This window comes from Drosophila miranda, chromosome 3, assembly GCF_003369915.1.
Source record: "Drosophila miranda strain MSH22 chromosome 3, D.miranda_PacBio2.1, whole genome shotgun sequence".
NCBI lineage: Eukaryota > Metazoa > Arthropoda > Insecta > Diptera > Drosophilidae > Drosophila > Drosophila miranda.
The window spans coordinates 14,318,553-14,337,347 of record NC_046676.1 but is presented as its reverse complement, the minus strand read 5'-3'; the positions used below and the strand labels follow the sequence as shown (position 1 = coordinate 14,337,347).

Genomic DNA, 18,795 nt, shown 5'->3' with positions numbered 1-18,795 from the left:
GAGTGAGGCAGAGAGAGGGGGAGGGAAAGAGTGTGTGTTTTCCTTCAAGCTGCAGATAAGCAGGGCATTCGCTTGGCGGCGTGTAAGGGATCTACTTCCCTTTTCTTTTGGCTTTTGTCCGTGCCCCAGCGCCAGTCCCTGCCCCTGCCCCAGCCCCCGTCCCTGCCCCAGTCCCAGTCCCTGCCCCAGCCCCAGCCCCAGACCCCAGTCCCTGCCCCTTTGTTGCTGCCCCTTTGTTGTAATTGCCACGACTCTCTCTCTCTCTCTGTCTTTCTCGTGCCTGCTGCTCTCACACATGGCTGGCCTTTGTTTTAACACAACTAATACAATTGCACCGTTGGGAAATGCTCAGCGCGATGGCGGCTGCCGCTGCAATGGCGTTGATTTTATTTGCCATCGCAGAGTCCGACCAGCAGAGATGAGCCTTGTGCCTCGTGCCCCCTGCTCGACAATGTTAGTAACTCAATAAACTTGTCAAAGGTACAAAGTAGTAGGCAACTTGCCGCCTTTTCCTCTCCGCTGCTCTGCTCCTCCCCTAAGTGGTGGCTTTTCTTCAACCCGAGTCGCCGAGTGATTAATTTGCGGGCTTGATGTGATTTACTTGCAGCTGGAGCTGCAGTTGCAGTTGCAGCACTCCCCCCCCCCGGGAGAGCCGGCTGTCTATTAATGTTGCATCTTAAGTTCGCTCCTAATTGACTAATGGAGGCTTAGTGCGGTCTTTTGACAGGAGAGGCTCTGGGCCTGATGCAATTTATGGTAACCAAGAGTCAGGGCGGGTGCAGGGCGGGTGCAGGGCGGGGCGGTGCAAGGAGAGGAAGCCCTGTGCGAGTTTGTTGAACTTAAACCTGAGCCACGGGCCATAAATCTGTTTGGCAGCGCCACAAAGTGTGCGGCACAACACGGCATCAGCGGCAGCAAGCTGCAACCATAAAACCGCTATAGTATCAGTTGGCTCTCTGCCCCTGCCGCTGCCCCTGCCTCTGCCCTTGCCGCTGCCTTGCTGGTGGGGTGGGGGGGGCGGGCGTTAAAGTTTATGTCTGGCAATTTTCGCCAGGCGACAGAAATATCGCAGAATAAAGCCAACAAACTGCCGCAAAACAAAGGCCAACGAAAGGATGCTCTTATGCTCCTTAAAATCGAGAGATTTGACGGCCTGCAATCGAAGCAGCGATCGGCATCATTTTCGGCGACCAAATAAAATCCGTAGACAGCGAGATGGGGGGAAACGCAGATGGGGAACGCCCCCCGGAGAGGGGCAGGGCAGGGCTGGGCAGGACGTGTCTTGCTGACAGGCAATTTAGGGTCTGCAAACGGAATCTAATATAGAATGCAAATGCAACCGCAACGAGTAGACAAACAACAGCAGCTCCCACTCTGGCACTCTGGCAGTCTGGCACTCTGGCAGTCTGGCACTCCTCCACGCTGCCACTCCATCTGCAGCAACAATGTTGGCATGTGTTGGCCGCAAGTGTGTGCAACGCACACACACACTCTTTTTTGCTTGCTCCGGCTGGGGGCAGGTGCAACCGCACAGGCAACAGCCGGGCACGTGCACAAAGTGTTGCAGCTACGAGTATTATTTGCCCATCAAAAACTTGGCCTGCCAACTTGTTGTATTTACAGGAAAACAAGTGCAAGAACAACAAGAGAGAGAGAGGGAGAGAGAGCCACACACACACACACACACAGCAGCAACAGATGCACGGCCCTGGAAAAACTATGCATGTGTGTGTGTGTGTGTGTCTCTAGTCTTTCATTTCTGTTTTTTTTTCGTGTTAAAAGTTGTACAACTGCTATCCTGGCGTGCCACCATGTCCTTGGGGAGCAATCAACGCACTCTGAGAGCGCGTTGGCACCCCGGCCGTGGCGTCATAATTGCACGAAGCCCGAAGGTGGACTACACTTTGTTTGCCCCTTGCAATTGCAACTCAATAACTTGTGCTCCATGGTGGCTCGACCGCCTCCAGCCTCAGAGGGGCAGGGCCCCACCCCCACCACCACCGGCCATGACCAACGACTCGGAAACTGAAAGACAAACTCCGGAGCACAAACGCGCGAGCTTTTGACATCAGAAACTACGGAATAATGGCGATTATCCCATTTGCATAATGCGGCAGTTAGCGCGACAAATAAGCGATGCGATGGCCAGCAGACACTGAGGGCTGGAAAGCCAGAGGAAAGCCGGGAAAAACTGCCACTCGAGACGTCTCGGACAGAAGGAACCTACGGCCCTGGAGGACAGCAGCAGTCAGACATTCCCCGGATGGAAAAAGAACAAAGAGAACAAACAGAGCAAACAGTGGAAGCAGAGGAATGCAGATGCAGGGGGGGGGGACAAGTGCTCAAGTGAAAGGCTAAGAATGCAATTAAAGTCAAAAGGCACTGGACAAGTTGGCAGTCCCGACAGCTCCACTTGAGAGGGAGAGAGAGAGAGAGAGAGAGAGAGAGAGAGATATAGTTGTGGTGGTACACTCACCTGGCCATTCTTGTACCACATGCTGGAGGCAATGTCCAGATCCACCTCGCACATCAGCCGGATCTCCGAGTGCTGCTCGGCATAGACCACGGACATCTCCTCGTCCTCGTAGGGATTCGGCGGCACTGGCCGCAGCGGCAGCACCCGCGGCTCGAGCGGCTCCTCGTCCTCGCTGTCGTCCGCATCCTCGCGCGGACTCTTGCGCCCGAACACGTCCCGCACCCCAGTGCCGCTGTCGAACTCCTCGACATCGTCTATGATGACGACCGGCTCCTTCTGCTTGGGCTTGAGGTCCTCGGGCGCCAGGTGGAGCGTGGAGCGCACCCGCTTCGCCTTTGGCGTGGTCGACTCGTTGCCATAGAAAGCGGAGGAGCTCCTCGTAGAGGTCGTCCAGGTGGCTGCCGCCGTTGCCGCTGTGGTGGCCGCCGACGTGGACACGGACGTGGCGGCTGAGGTGGGCCTAGATGGCGGCTCGAGCTCCTCCTCCTCGGTTTCGCGTCGCTGCCGTCGCCTGGCCGCCCGATGGGCCTGGTGCACCTTCAGCTGCTCCTTCCACCGGGCCCACTTCGACTTGGCCTTGCTGCAGTTCTTGGCGGCGGCACATCTGCTGCTCGGCTTATGGTCAACTGGCACGTCCTCGTCCTCCTCCTCGTCCTGCGGCTGCTCGTGCAGCTGGAAGCTGTGCGGCTCCTGCCTGGATATGCTCAGCCACTTGCTGACTGCTCGATGCTCGGCGGGCTTTGGCTTCTGCATCGGCATCTGCATGGACTTGCCATTGATATTCTGTGGTTGCGTATAGGTGGTGCCTGCAATCGGATACAAAGGATATTCCATTCGATTAGTCATGAGTAAGAGCCAGTTTTGTGGATTCCAAAGGTGCAAAGGGGAAAAAAGCTAGCGATCCATGGGATCCAGGGAGCGTATCAATTACATGGCATTCCCTCCTGCAGACTGCAGCCGAGGGAGGCGGCCCGAACTCAAGCATTTATTTATGCACACTTTGGGTGGTAGGAGTGGCAGTGGAGGGGGGTAGGAATGAATCTCTTTCGGAATGTTTTCTCCATGCATGCAAATCCCCTGGTAATCCCATCGGCACACACACACACACACCCACACCCACACCCACACACATCCCAAGCTATTTTCATGCCTAACTTTGTGCGACTTGTTAGCCCTGCCCTTCTGCTGATTGTCTGTCCCCCCCCCCTTGTCCCTTATCAGACCTGAATCCTATTGTCGTGTGGTGTGGTTCTTGTCCTCCACTCCACTCCACTCCACTCCCATTGCTGTGGTTGTTGCTGTTGTTGATAAATTTACACAAGTGTATGACAAGCTTTCAAATGGTAATTAATATTCATCTGAGACGAGACAGAAGAGTCGTGGAGCGGGGGTTGGGGAACCCATCAAAGGACAACTACAGCACGGGCTCTAGCTCCAACTCCAACTCCAGCTTTGGCTTCAGCTTCAGCTCATCCAGTGGCTGTGCCTGTGTCTGGAGGAGTCAACTGTAGCCAGAGCCACTGTCTGTGTGTGGTTGGGCGCCGGAGGACTCCACGATGTCATTGTCTGCCTGACGCTTTTGTCTTCCAGCCCTTTTCTTGTTTTGGGGGCGGGGGCTTGGGCAGCTGGGGGACCGACTGTTCTTCATCTCTCTAAATTAAAGTTGTCATTTTTCAAGTGAACGCACAAAAGTATGCAATGGGCCTAATAAATTTCTGCCCGGCATATCCTGCGCCGTTGCGGGGGAAAGGGGGGAAACCCCAGCCTTGAGTTAGTTAGAGGCTAGTCCAGGGCTGCACACACACACACACACACACACATGCCCAGGCACATGTATAGGCGGTAAAATGTTTTCGCAACAGCTTAAAAGTATGCAGCACTTTTCGCACAGCCCGTGCGTGTGCATGTGTGCGTGTGCGTGTGTGCGTGTGTATGCGCTCTGTTTGCCTGTGTAGCTGTAGCTGTGTTTGTGCTGTAACTTAAGTTGTAAATGGAAGATTGCGACGGAAATTACATAAAACTGACGTTGGCTTTGGCTTTGGCCTCCCAAGCCACCCAGCCACCTGCCCACCCCTCGCCACTGCACTCGACTTGTGTGCTTGTGCCTGTGTGTGCGTGTAAATTTAATGAACACACACACACACACGCACAAAAAAAGGACTCTAGAAGTGGCAGGCATTGTTTGTCAATTAGTTTCATATTCGTGGCCTCCATTCAGGTCATTAGGAATTTGTAAATGGATTACATTCCATTTTTGATAATTATTACAAGCCACAGCCTGCAGCCAATAGACATTCAATATTCCAGAATATTCGATATTCTGATAATGCCCAGAATAATCTCGGATAAACCTGACATAATATCCTTGGCATCCATATTCCCCTGTTTCTGTTTTAAACCTGCTCGTCCTCCAACGCAGTCTTATCTGCAGTGGTTGGGAGTTACATAACTTACGCCTTACCGTGTACTCGTGGCATTGCAGTGCAAACATTAAGCCATAGCTCACAGGGACAGTCAATACTCGGCTCCACCCATCTCCGAAGTCAACTGTCAACATACGGCCCCTCCTCTCCGCGTGCCTCGCACTGAGCGTTGATTAGGTTAATGTCCTTAAGGCATACGAACAGCTGGCAAGTCTCTTAGCCCCGCGCCAACATCCACCCAGAGAGCCCCAGGGAGCAATTCCTCCTGCAACTTGCACCTGAAAGATGGGGGGGGGGGGGGGCCTACATACGAGGGCATGCAATCTCTTGGTCGTGTGCATTGTTCGAGTTCCAGAACGCCGACAACTTTGCCAACCGCCACTTAATGCAAGAGTCGAGTGGCAAGAGCCGCGAGGCGTGGCAGAGGCAGAGGCAGAGGCAGAGGCAGGGGCTGCACTTTGCCTGCCATGCGGTGGTGGTGGTGGTGGTGATGGCGGTGAAGGGTGCGGCTTTTGTGGAAATTCTGCGTGGCAAGCCAGTAAACAGCAACAGCAGCAGGAGCAGCCTGTGTGGCATCCTCATTACTGCCATTGGAAACTAAAAGCCTTTTAATCGACTCTGAATAGTCTACATTCCACCGCATGGAGCCACTCGGTTGAGTGGCATGAATAGATTTTGCTGATTACCAATTAATTCATTGACGAAATGCAGTGTGGAAGATGTTTTTCCTGGCCAGCCCTAGGGCTTGTCTTGCCCCATATGACTCGTTTTTGTGCCTCCTTCTGGCTTCCATCTTTCACCCTGCCACATGCATCCCGCACGATGCTTCATTACACACACAGAGAGGAAAAGGAAGAGAATGTCAGCGACATTTACACAATGTCAACTATAAATGCATTGCAGGGGCAGGGGGAAGGGGCAGCCAGGAGCCAGCTGCAATTGGGGACACCTTTGGTCACCTCTCGACTCTCGACTGCTGTCTCTGTGTGTCTCTCTGCTTTGCAATTGTGTCAAATTAATTGTCAACTGTTGTCCCTCTTTTGCTCTCTCCCTCTCCCTCGCTCTCTCTCTCTGTGTGTGTTGTCTGTCGTCTGTTTGATAAATTGCATTTAATGGTTGCCGCCAATTAAGAGCAATTTTTGCTCTGCCGATGCCGTTTTGTTTTCCACTCTCCTCTGCCCTTTCCCCTTCTATGTGGAAGTTTTTTTTGCGCCGGCTGCACTTTAAAAGAGCGAACGGGCCTAATAGAAATTGATAGCCGCCTTAGGTCCGTCTCCCAGCCCAGAGAGGGGGCGACGATTCCTCATCCGTCATGTTGACCACGTTCCTTGGCCATATTTCTCACTTCAGCACGCACAGCATTACAAAAATTAGATAAAACATTACGGGTGTGGGGTACTCGTACATTTAATGCAAGAAACTCGTTTCGTTGGTCATTTACCATCTATAAAAAAAAAAGGAAGAGCCTCTGCCCCGACTGGTGGCTGGTGCCTGCCTCCGTGACTTCTTGCGTATTATTTATGTCGCCTGGCGACTTTGCCAAAAAGGTCGGCACTTTGTTCCATCATCATTCGAGAGAGAGGCACCGACCCCCTTGGAGAAGGGGCCAGGGGTATGACCGAATTGGCGGCGCCCTAGGATGGAGTTCTCTTGGCGACCGCCAAAAGGGGAAGGGAAAGGGTAGCCCCTGCCCCTGACTTGTATTTTCCTCTATGCACCATTCGTTTCTCCTGGTCATTAGGCGTAGCGCACTTTGCGACGTCGTCGTAGTCGTCGTCGACGTGCTGTGTGACCAGTGCCAACCGCAAATTAAGTATACGTCGCGTGGCCCCTCCTCCTCCTCCTCCGTGGACTCCTGAAACATGGCTGCAGTTTTGCGCCACAGTCAACAAACAAATACTGAGAAAACAAGCAGCGAAAGGGTCCAGGGCAAAAAGCCAGCCAGCGAACAAATTTCATTCTGTTTGTTTGCCTATCTCTCTAGCTCCCTCTCCCTCTCTCTCTCTCTCTCTCTCTCCCTTTCGCTCTATGTCTATCTCTTTATCTTGCTCACTGTTTGTTTGCTTGCCTCTCTCTCTCTCTTTGCCTCAGCCAGCGCTCAAACAACATGAATTAAGCGCCAAAAAATGTGCGCGGCACGTAAATAACTCCACACAGAGGGGGAGAGGGGAAGAGAGAGAAGCGTACCCCAGTGACTGTGAAGGAATGAGGCACGTGACCAAATTTCGATGGCAACTTTGTGGGGCACGCTTCCACTTCCACTTCCACTTCCACTTCCTGTTCCTCTCGCCTCTCTATCTCTTGACGGGTGGCAGGGATGGTGCGACTTTATCATGTTTTCATTTCGAGGCGCTGGCTTTTTAATTTTCCACATTTAACGGGGGCTGTTCAGAGTGGGGGGGGGGGGGGGGGGTGGCGTGGCATTTCCTATACAATTTCACTGCCACAGTAGCAGCGGCGGCAGCGGCAGAGGCAGCGGCAGCAAATGAATGCAAATAAAACGAAGCGCAGGGCAATAAAATGTTGTTTCTGGCTGCAGCATAATTTATTTACTTTTGCTTTGACTTTGCCGGCCCCGGGTTTTCCCGCGATTTTCCCCACTATTTTTTTGCTGTTGTTGTGGCGTCGGGAAATGCGCAATTAAAATGATAATTTTCCACTGTCCGCCCGTGCAAGTGCATTTCGCACGTACTGTGAATTATAACCTGCCGCATAAAAGTATGCTATAATTTAGCGCTTAAATGATGCGTGCTCCGCGCCAGAGAGCCCTGTGCGGCGGCAGGGACTATGCCACTTGGCTATGGGATAGTTTTTGTGGCTACAAGCCCACACCCACACCCACACCCACCATCTCTGCCTCTCTCTCTCTCTCTCTCTCTCTCCCCCCGTTCTCGATTCTCGTTGACTTTATTGCATTCCTGGCACTCGACCATTTTTTATGGGCTTTAATTAATTCCCCCCCAACCCCCCCTCTACCCAAAATTCCCCAAAAAAAAAAAGGGAGAATAAAGGAAAGAGAACTCTAAGCAAAAACACACACATAAAGCAAATCTTATTAACTTTGGCTGCTCCAGCCTCCTCCCCTCCCCCCCCGGCCTGATGCTCTCCTTCTCGGACACAAATCCAATAAGACAGCACAAGAAATACTCCTCGCCTCCAATGAAAATCAATAATCAAAGTGAAGGCCAGCCATCGGCTATCGGCCATCAGCCGTCGATGGAGATGGGTGAGGGGGAGGGGGGTTTCGACGGGCGATGATGAAGAAATAGCCGTAATGCTTTGCTTATTACCTTCCAATTCATTAAACGTGCCGTCAAGCCGACCAACCGACCACTCAACCCCATCCGCCCCTCCCTCCATCCCTGAGCACCGCCACCGCCACCGCCTCGAGTGGACAGCCCTTTTCGCTTTACCATTGATGTGGAAAGCGACAGGAGAGAGAGAGAGAGAGAGAGAGAGGGAGCGAGAGAAAGTCGAGAGGCTCTTCTTCTCCGGTGAGTGATTGCGGGAGGTTTCTCTATGTGTGTGTGTTTTGATTGTCTCTACGGTTCAATGGGTTCTTTTTTTGCTTTCCCTTTTTTGGGAATGTGGTGCGTGGGGGGGGGAGGGGGTGCACTTGGCGGCGGCTCAGTGGGATGATTGATAAAATAAATACAGATTTACGTACGCATTTTACGTATTTTGAACTTAAAGCTTATCCTTTATTTGTGCCGGAAGAAAAGCGGTGGAAAATCGAAGATTTTTCTTGCTACGAAATGGAAAATAAAACAAAAAGGCTTTCCCTCTCCATCCAATGGGCATTTCACTAAATAAATCACACAAGACATTGGTTTATTCGTTTGTCTAAGGAAAAATATCCATTTGGAGACCAACACACAGAAAGGCACACACACAGATACGGGTATAGAAGAGAGAACAAAGCCATAAGGAGAGCACACATCCACAAACACATCCAATTCCAATCGGACTGAGAGTCCAGTTCGGGGCATTCAATCATTTTTACACCCTCCAAAGCAGGCTCTGCCCGGCCCACGGCCCTGCCCTATCAGGCGTAAATAATCACAAACGTTGGCCAAATAATAAATACATGTGTGTGCTGTGTATCTGTGTATCTGTGTGCATTGTGTCTGGCACCCTCTGCTGACCAATCAACTGGCATTAATGGCCATAGCCTGTGCGGCCCTGTGCGCCACTTACGGCTCTTGGCTAAAGGTGGCATGAAAAATGATGCAAGTAGGGTGAGTCCTTCCCCCACCCACAGCATAAAAATAAATATTAAATAATCATTTATTTACAGGGGAAAAAAAAAAGGTTTTCTCTATTCCTTTCTCGCTCTGCACTGCACAACGCTGCGTATGCGCGTTATTCCATAAGATGTGTAAATCATTTGCTGCTTAATGCCCACAGTGCCTCCCAGTATGTACACGTACGCGCGTGTTTGTGTTTGTGCGGATCCGAGGACTTTATTTATTTGATTTTGTACAAATATTGCTTTAAGCTTCGAGGAGCAGGCCACAGAATGTGGGCAAAAATCTGTCGAGAAATGTGCACAAATTACATTCAAGGTGAGTGTCGAGGAGCGTCGAAAGCCTGCAGAAAATAAATTGTAATAAAGAGTGAAAGCACACACACACACACACACACACTCGCACACTCCGTTGCACGTAATTGGCGGCAAAACAATTAGTGGCTTTTTAGAGCTAACAATTTTGTAGGCAGCCAGCCTGCTAGTGGCTTTCCCCGCAGCCTCCTCTGCCCTCTGCCGCACAAAAGTATGAAGCGTCAAATGTGCAACAACGAGCCAAGTGGCAACAACGATGAGTACCCGGGGTAGCACAATGGCAGGTGGAGCTAGCAAAAAGCGATGCAACTTTTGACACACTTGGCAATTGCAATACATTTGAAGATGAGCAGAGCAGAGCAGGGCAGAGCAGGGCAGAGCAGGGCAGGGCACATGCTGTAATAAATTACGGTAATTTAGAAAACACTTAGTTCTCCAACAAAAAACTAGAGAGGGAGAGCGAGAGCGTGCCACACACTGTAAGGCAAACGAAAAGTGGCAGAAACAGAAACGAAAGCGGAAGCTCGGGGCTGCAGGGATGGCACTGTAAAAGGCAATATGTATGTCGCAATTTCCGTTTGAAGAGCAGCAGTTCCTGGCATTCCTGGCGAAATGTCATGCACCTGCCCCTGCCCCTGCCCCTGGCCCTGGCCCTGTCCCCACCATCCGTGCGTCAGTCAAGAGAATCAGCATTCGCTGATTGCCCTCATAAGCTCCGAGATGGAGAGCTGCTCCGCCCCTCTGCCCCGCTTAGTGGCAGCTGAGCTCTCGCTCTGCTCGGCGGCTTAATGGAAAAGCCGTGTGTGCAGCATGTTGCAGCATGGAGACATGTGGCAAGTGGCCTACTTACAGGATCTCTCGCAAATAGATTCAAGAATCCTCACTTAATTCTTCTTGATTTTTCCCCTAACGACAGAAATACGAGTATTGTGTAATCTATTATAAATCAACTGCAGATTTGCCGCTTAATATCCCGGACCCGGGGAATTCAATTTTGATGGCAACTCTCGAGAAAACTGCAACAGCTGGCGGCGGCATTCGCTCATTCTCCAAGACCCTCTCCGAGGGGCGCTCTTTTCTCTATTCGTGTATTAGTTCTCCTCTCGAGAGATGCCTGCCACTGCAACTCGAATGGCCACTTCAAGTGCAACTGTTGCACATCAAACATCAAACAGACATCACAAAAGTGCAAACATGATGGAGGGACATGGAAGTGGACGCGCCAAGAATGGCAAAAGAAACCGACTCCCACTTCCACTGCCACTGCTGGCCAAGTGGTTTGAACAGCATCCAGAAGGTTAACAGTCGGCCAGGGGCTGGGGCTGGGGCTGGGGCTGGAGCTGGGGCTGCCACAGGACACTCGACAACAAGCTCATCAACGTGACACAGCAACAGAAACAGGAATGCTGTGGACACTGCTACGGCCATCGTGCACTTGCAGCGCATCTCATATCCGCTCTGCGGACCGTTCACGCTGTCATTCACATTTGAAGACGCTTCGATGATGGGCCAAACAACTCGATCGGAAATGCCAGTCCGCAGTGTGAATGCGGACAAGAGACAAGAGAGGCAGAGAGTGGGTCAATGAAATTAGACGTTCAACAAGGACTGTGGCAGAGATCTGCCAGTGCTGGGGCTTTAAGACCGAGCGGCATCTCCGTCCCCCCCGTCTGTTCCCCAGCAGATTTTCATTAAATTGTCCAGCCTCATGCCATGGATTCAGGCTCGGAAAAAAATAATGAAAATAATACGCCAGTGAATGTAATAAAGAGGCAGCCTTGAAGGCAGGCTTACACACACACACACATGTGATTGTTGTGTGCCTGTGTGTAGGTGTTTATGTGCTCTGTATGTGTGTGTGTGTGTGGTTTTGTGTCTCAATGGCGCTTTATTGTGATGTGGGCTGGCGCCTTCAGGCGGCAGACTTTTCGTACGAATACGAATATGTGTGTGTTTTGCCTGCCGTTTCATTTTTACTGTTTATAAGCTGACAAAATTGTTTTCTCTCCCTCTCTCTCTCTCTCTCTCTCTGGTCTTCTCCGCGGAGACTCGTGTAGCGTAAATGGGCCAACGCTGCGGCTACGTAATAAAACGAAAGAGCCGCAAAACAATAATTGGCTCAGCCAAACAAAGGGAGAAAGAGAGGCCCCTGTTATAGCCCTGTCCCTGTCTCTGACTGCGAATTAGTTTCTTTGAAATTCAGGCGGTTTTTTGTTGCCTTTTTTTGGCAACGTTTTCCCTACTAACCCGCCAGAGACTTTTTCCAATTCTCTGCACTCGACTGCGGCCGATGGGCAGCGGTGGTGCCCGCTGGTCGGGAAAAGCCGTCATTTTCATTTCCTTCTCGCTGCTGGCGGCAATGGCAATGGCAATGCGTGTTTTTGCATTCTTCTCTGATGAAATCTGAAGTTATGCATTCGTTTTGGGCATTCGCTTCGCTGCCTTTCCACACACACAAAAGAATGGCAAATGAAAATGCGAATGCGGATGGGTTTCATGGGAATGCACTGCCATATCTGTGTCAGCTATGCTTTTGTTATCAATTTCTATTCCCCCATTTCATGGATTACCCCACCGCCCCGCCCCGCACCGAGCAGACGATGCATCGCCACTCAATTCGATATGGCAAGCCTTAGGCCACAGGACCTGGTGAGTAATCAGCCCTTCGCTCCTGCCATTCGATCCGTTTTCGGGCATCTTCATTAACATGCCACAAGACCTGCCTCTGCCGCCAGACGAAAGGTGGCGAGGTCTCGGTTCATTCGCATTCTTTATGCGCCCATTGTTCATGTGGAAAAAAGGGGCGTTAGGGGCGCGGGAATGGAGGAAACTCTGCCAGTTGGCAGTACAATTTTCCGTGACAAATTCGGCCATAAACAAAAATGGCGACAACGATGCCACAGAGCGCTGTCACGGCCGCCAGTTTGCCAGTTGCCATTTCGCCATTTCGCCATTTTCTAGTGCAGCGCCAACAAAATGGCTGCCGCACAAGTCTGGGATGAAAATTTGCGACATGGACTCGACCTCTTTTGGAATTTATCACACGCGAAACACCCGTCTGCATGTCTGCATGTCTGCATGTCTGCCGTCTGCCCGGCCGTCTGCCCGGCCGTCTCTGGCGCCCCTCCTCGACTGCATTTTGTCTCGTTTTCTCTCGTTTTTTGGTAATGAAATTTCGCTTGAGCAATTACGACTATCCTGGGATACTGGGATGCCCACAGGGCCCCGCCAGCTAATAGCTTTGGAGTCTGGCGGGCTGCATAAATTATGGGGAGCAAAGGGAAATCAATTTCAGGCCTCAGCCTGTGTATCGACAGGCCGGCGAAAAAGAAACCCAAGTGAAACTGAATCAGTATAAACTCCCGATTGTGCTCCTTAAGGGCGGAAAATATGCAGAAAGAAAAACACGCTCTATAAAAATATTTCCATGCCTTGCAGCTAAAATGTTATTAAAGTCAATAACATAAAGCGACGTGGGTGGGGGGCGGTGGGGGGGCAGGGCATTCCTTTGGCTGCTGTGGGTGGAGGGGGGGGTGGAAACTTTTTGTCAAATGAAAATAGCTTACAAATAAAAACAACTCGAGGCGGAAAAATAAAAATAATCAAAAAGCGGCTGGGGGCAGGGGGCAGGGGGCGGCAGGGGGCAGGGGGCGGCAGGGGGCAGGGGGGGCACAGCGAAGCTGACCAAAGCATGGCAATAAAAATAAATAATGTCTTTGAGTAAAAATAAACGATGGCATCGGAAAAGTTTGAATATTTATGCGTTTTTTATATCTCCAAAGAGTCAAGGGAATAAGATAGACAGACAGACAGACAGAAAGAAAGAGAGAGCAAAGGATAGAGAATAGTACTCGTAATAATTGATACAAAAGTGATTTTGGAGAACTTTCTCCTCAACGAAATCACTTTTGGTTCCCGTGCAGAGCCCCGCAAGTGACGAGTAACGAGCCTCACACGCACAACGGTAGGTTCAAGGAGAAGGCTTACTGTACACCGAAAAAGAGGATAAATGCGAGTGTGTTTGTGTGTGTGTGTGTGTGTGTGTGTGTGTGTGTGGGAGGATATTACTTCGATAATAAAATGTGAAACGGGGGGCGCATCAGAGAAATATATCACGTATCGATAAAATTCATATAAAAATGCTGCAAAAACTGCAAACTTGGCACAAAACAAAAAAGGAGGGTAACTGAAGAGCAGTCATTAAAGGGGGGCCAGCAGGGGGGGGGCGTCAGGGTGGGACGAAAGCTAAATGACACACAAAGGAGCCGTTGCTGCCAGTGTACACACACACTTATGTAAGTCCCACACACACACACGCACACACGCACACAACGTAGACCGTAAAACTGTCAACGGAGGCAAGGCCGTGGCTTAGGCTGGGAGTGTGGTGGGTGGTGGGCGGAAGGAAGGAGGAACCCAATAAAAATCACTGGGGGAAAATGGCAATTTTCATACACATGTACATATGTACATATATGTGTGTATTTAAATGAAAATGCGTGCCAAGGCAGGGTGTGAGTCTGTGTGCTTAAGGTGGGATATGAAGCAATTGACAGGCGATGAAGCCTTCCACAGTGGAGCAAAGTGACAGAAAAGTGTGGGAAAAAACTGCTTTTAATATTGCTTTATTTGATTAGGACACTGGGACACTGCTCTACTCTCGAATATGTCCCCTTTAGGGCCATTTCATCCCATTGTCAGTCAGGCTACTTACTTGCTTCAGCCACTTACTGGCTCCAGTCAGTCAGTCAGTCAGTCAGTCAGCCTCCCTTCGGCTCTCCCGCCTGCCCGACTGGCCAACAGATAACAGATAATGCGCCAGCTTACAGACAAAGGCAGGTCCCGCGACCCCCCGCCCCCACCCCGCCCCCGGCAGAGTGGCGGAGACATGTGTGGGAAAATCGAGTTGCGTTGGCAGTATTCAATTTTATAAATTGAACCAGAGTAAAAATAAAGGCGTAATTGAATTCGGGCGGAGAGTGGAAAGAGAGAAAGGGAGAATGGATGAGATTTTGTCGCGACAATTAAGGAGCTCTCTTGCTCTCGCTCACTGCTTCAGACAAGCCATTTGCCAGCACTCTCTTTCATGTCTGGCAACGGCAAATGCAGCGGCCATAAATCGAGGAAAAGTCGTTTCAATAAATTCTCCACCATTTTTGCATTTTCCGGCCAAAACAAGAGGTCGCTGCCAAACGGTTTGATTTAAGTTCCAGCGAAAAGCTTTGCATTAATTGTCAATGCCAGGGAAATGCCTCCATTATTGAGATTTTCTTTGAAAATACTCGGTCATCTGGTGGCATTACAGGCGTCTTAAAACTGATTACAGATGCGCTGGCAAGCGCCCCGGGATACCAGAGCAGAGGGCAGGACAAAGTTTGTTTGGTGCAGCATAAATCCCTAGAACTCCGAGATGGAGCAGAGTTGTGGCAAAGTTTTGTAGTACACACACACACACACACACACACACACACACACACACATCAGAGTTAAAAGTCAACTTAAACATCAAATGCAAGTGCCACATGGGGGAGTGTGGCATCAATATGGTGGCAGCGGCAGCGGCAGCGGCAGCAGGGAAGCCAAGTGGAAAAACCAATGAGAACACAGAGGACGAAGGACAGCTGCAAAAGCACTGCACTGACAGGGACAACCAGGACAATTGCTAAGAACTTTTCCCATGTCCGCCCGCCATTTTGTTTGGATTTGTTCTGTTCTTCCTTCTTTCGCCTGCCAATTGCCTGCCAGCATTGAATGCATTTCTTGTGTCCGCTGAATGCACTTTCCACAGCAAAAAAAATGGTACACATACGTGCCCTGCGTTTGGGCAGAAGAAGGGGGGCGGGGGTTGGGGGAGGAATCTCCATCGGAATCGCGTTTCTTTAAGTACTTAATGCCATTAATGAAAACTGCATAAACAAAGAGCGTAAAGGGGGGAGGGAGGGCAAGCGAACATGAAAATATTTCGTATATTTCGCACACAGGAGAACTGTGGCATCCACAACCATTCCTCACTGGCACTCACGACTGGCATTCACAGAAGGAAGAGGGGAGGAAGAGAGGAGTGTGGAGGAGGGTGGAGGGTGGAGGATGGAGCTGGTGCGGTCAGTGCTCGTCCAACTTTTCAACTTGTGCCAATCAAACAAGTTCAATAACGGTAATTAACAGTCCAACGGTAAATGCAGTTCGAGCAGAGTGGCGGCGGGGGAAGGGGGTAGGGGCGGGGTGGCGGGGCACAGTGCCTGCAATTTGCGAAAAGTTCAAAGCTATTAACATGTCGATGCTTCGACCTGAATCAATGTGGATGTTCATGTGGCTGTGGATTGCCGTTTTCCGTTTTCCCTCCGTTTGCCAGAGACGGAAATTCCACCTCCTTCTGCCCCAAACGCATCCGCCGGCGTGCCCCGTTCCGAGCAGCCTAATGATGCAACTGTTGGACAGTTAGGAGCTATTAGCGGTGCTCAGAGCCGTGTCCGTGCCTGTGCCCTTCCATTCCATTCCATTCCATTTTTGTTGCGTGACGTCGAGGCCGAACTTCTCGGTGGCCCGTAGGCCACTTGGCATGTCAGTTTTGATTGAGCTGGATGGGATGCCACGCCTCCGAACCTCCGAACCTCCGAACCTCCGAACTCCACTCCGCACCGCCCTGTAATGCCATTTAATTGTGAATAATGCGAAAGAGCTGGGACCACAGTGGAATCGAGTGTGCGGTGGATGGATCGAACAGGTCTAATGGTTATTAATGCCGGCTAATGAAAGGGAATGGATTGGCTGGGGGCTCTGCTAATGAATGGAGGAGAGTGTGGTTAATCTCTGTGGATATTCCCAGCTATGAATATCCTTGAATTGTCGATGCATGATGATTCGCTTTAAGCTGGCAGGACCAGGACCAGAAACAGCAGTCCCTGTGCGAGTATTTTCCCCGCATAATAGACAGATAGTTTGGTGTTGCTGTTGCTGCGGTCCAATGTGTTAGCGGATCTATCAATTTGTAGCATTTTCAAGCTTATATAAGCTGCACATACACTCCAGAGGACTCCGAATATATAGATGGAGAGAGGGAGAGCGAGGGAGAGAGAGGGCGTGCTGCAACCTGATGGCCACATGAAAACATGGCCAAGATGCTGAGCTTTTTGAAGGGTTCGAGGAAAGAAGGATCATAGTCTGGGGTTCTGAGTCATCGCCTTGCATCCGTTTCACTTTACTCCTTTTTTTTCCCTTCGTTTTTTTGGAGAGCGAGAGAGAGAGACGGCAGAAGCAGCCACTTTGGCAACAGAACTTGAACATGAGTGCAATCAAATGTATTACATTTTGTGCAACTTAAGCGCCGGCTGAAGTGGCGAAGACAGCTGGCAAAGAGAGTGTGTGGCAGTGTGTGGCAGGAGGCAAGCATGCATACACACACATATATCCGCTCTTGGGTGCAATGATTTCCTGCAGAACTTGATTCAAGGCTGGAAGGAAAAAAGAAAACTAAGCAGAAGAAGTGGCAAATGTGGAGTGGAGGAGCATGGTTGAAGGAGTATGCCGTAGAGTATGCAACATGCAGCGTACGAAAAAATGAGGCCAAACAAGGAAATTGCCAGAGAAATGCATTTTGTGGCTTATGAAAGAGGAGGGCGAACGGGTGGTGCGGGGGGGGTGCGGGGGGGTGGAAAAGCCCCACCTTGGGGCAGGGAAATCAATTGAGTTTGTTCGGCACACATCCGCTTAAATGGAAATTGACAGGGAAACGAGATTGTTGCAGACATCGAGAAGCATCGATATCCAACAGAGAAACGGAGAAACTGAGAAACTGAGAAACGGAGAAACGGAGAACTGTGCAACATTCCAGAGGCAATTAAAAGTCATGGCAGCAGAATTAACTTTGAACAAAACGATCTTTAACCCTGACAAATTCACGCAGTGTTTGCTCAATTGGCCATAATGCCATGATTGATGGCCATGAAGGCTAAATGGTGGAGAAATGGCGAAAGAGATGCGACAGACAAAGACAAAGAGCACTGCGATGACATGCCATGATATGATTATCTAACAATTTTAAACTCCACTGCAATGTTTGCCAACTAATCAAAGGAGGAGCGGGGGGGGGGGGGTGCGGTGGAAGTCCTGCAGTCAAAGAATCAACTTCCGTTTTCCTTTCGTCTCTCTCTCTCTCTGTCTCTCTGTCTCTCTTTTTGTGTATCTCTTTCTCTGTCTCAATGGCTTGTCATTGTCCTTGGCGTTTGTCAAACAAGACAAAAAACTTGCTAAATTCTCGGCTCAAACAGAAGGCCAGCCAGTGAGGCAGGGGGCCAGGGTAGGAGAGCGGGGGGGGGGGGTGGGGTGTAAGCAAAGCAAAATGGAGTAAAAGTAAAGTAAAGAACTTTATACCTAAAAGGGATTTATTTGATGACTTGTCTAACTCGTGCTTTTCACTCACACATCCACCCAGTCATGGCTCTGCCTCTGCCTCTGCCTCTGCCTCCACTCTTCTCTCTCCACTCGCTGTCTCGCTCCTTTCCGGCATGACGCAGCACTTTTACAAATGAAGTTTTATAACTTTTCCTCCATTTGATTTGTCAAAGGTCTGAGGACCTTCCTCCAAAAGTGAAATGCGACAAAATGGAATGAAATTAAATGCATTTTGAAAAATGATTCAACTCCATTCTGACAGAAGCTTCAATGTGGCCTTTTGGCAGCTCCCAAACGTCGTTGGAGGCCTTTTCGGGTACCAAAAAAAAAAGGTAGATATCCTTCGATTTCTCATCTCTGCTCCAGCGATTAGTCTGCTCGGTTATGGGAACATTGTACCATCGATTTGTGGCATATTTGGGGTGCATTCTACTTGGAACTTACTCCCAATGATAATCGCAGGATACACCAATGAATATTCTATGCCAGAACTCGCCTACAGATTCGATTAATTTATTTTCCATAAACTTCTTTGCCCAACTTTTGGATTTTCTTAATTTCTGAAATGTTCTGGCAATATTCTAACCATTAAAACCAACGCTGCACAAGCTGTTGCACGAACAGAGAGAGACAGTTATATGCTGTGTAAAAAAGGCAATTTGACAAAAGTTCTGCCTCCCCTTGAAAGAATGGCAGAAAGGCAACTGTCGAACGGGGGCCATTGTACTGCATCCTCCATGAATCCTGGTCAAAAGTGCAGTTACCATTATGGACACCACACACACACACACACAGCGACAGACATGTTTGTGTGTGTGTCGTCTGCTGGTCGGATAATTTTCACAGGATATGAAAAAAGTTTGTAGTTGACGCTTCCGTTTAGTTGGCTCTCGGTTGCAAGGACACCCGACGACAACCTGCCTTCCTCTTCTATGCGTGTGTGT

At 50.2% G+C, this 18,795-nt stretch overlaps 1 protein-coding gene across 1 annotated transcript in view; it reads right to left on the bottom strand.

The window, feature by feature from the left end:
* Window positions 1–18,795, bottom strand: part of LOC108160349 — a 101,213-nt gene that overhangs the window by 27,045 nt on the left and 55,373 nt on the right. Inside the window, exon 3 of the mRNA XM_017294311.2 lies at window positions 2,477–3,282. Within this exon, the coding sequence (XP_017149800.1) occupies window positions 2,477–3,282 (806 nt within the window). The remainder of the gene's footprint in view (window positions 1–2,476; window positions 3,283–18,795) is intronic.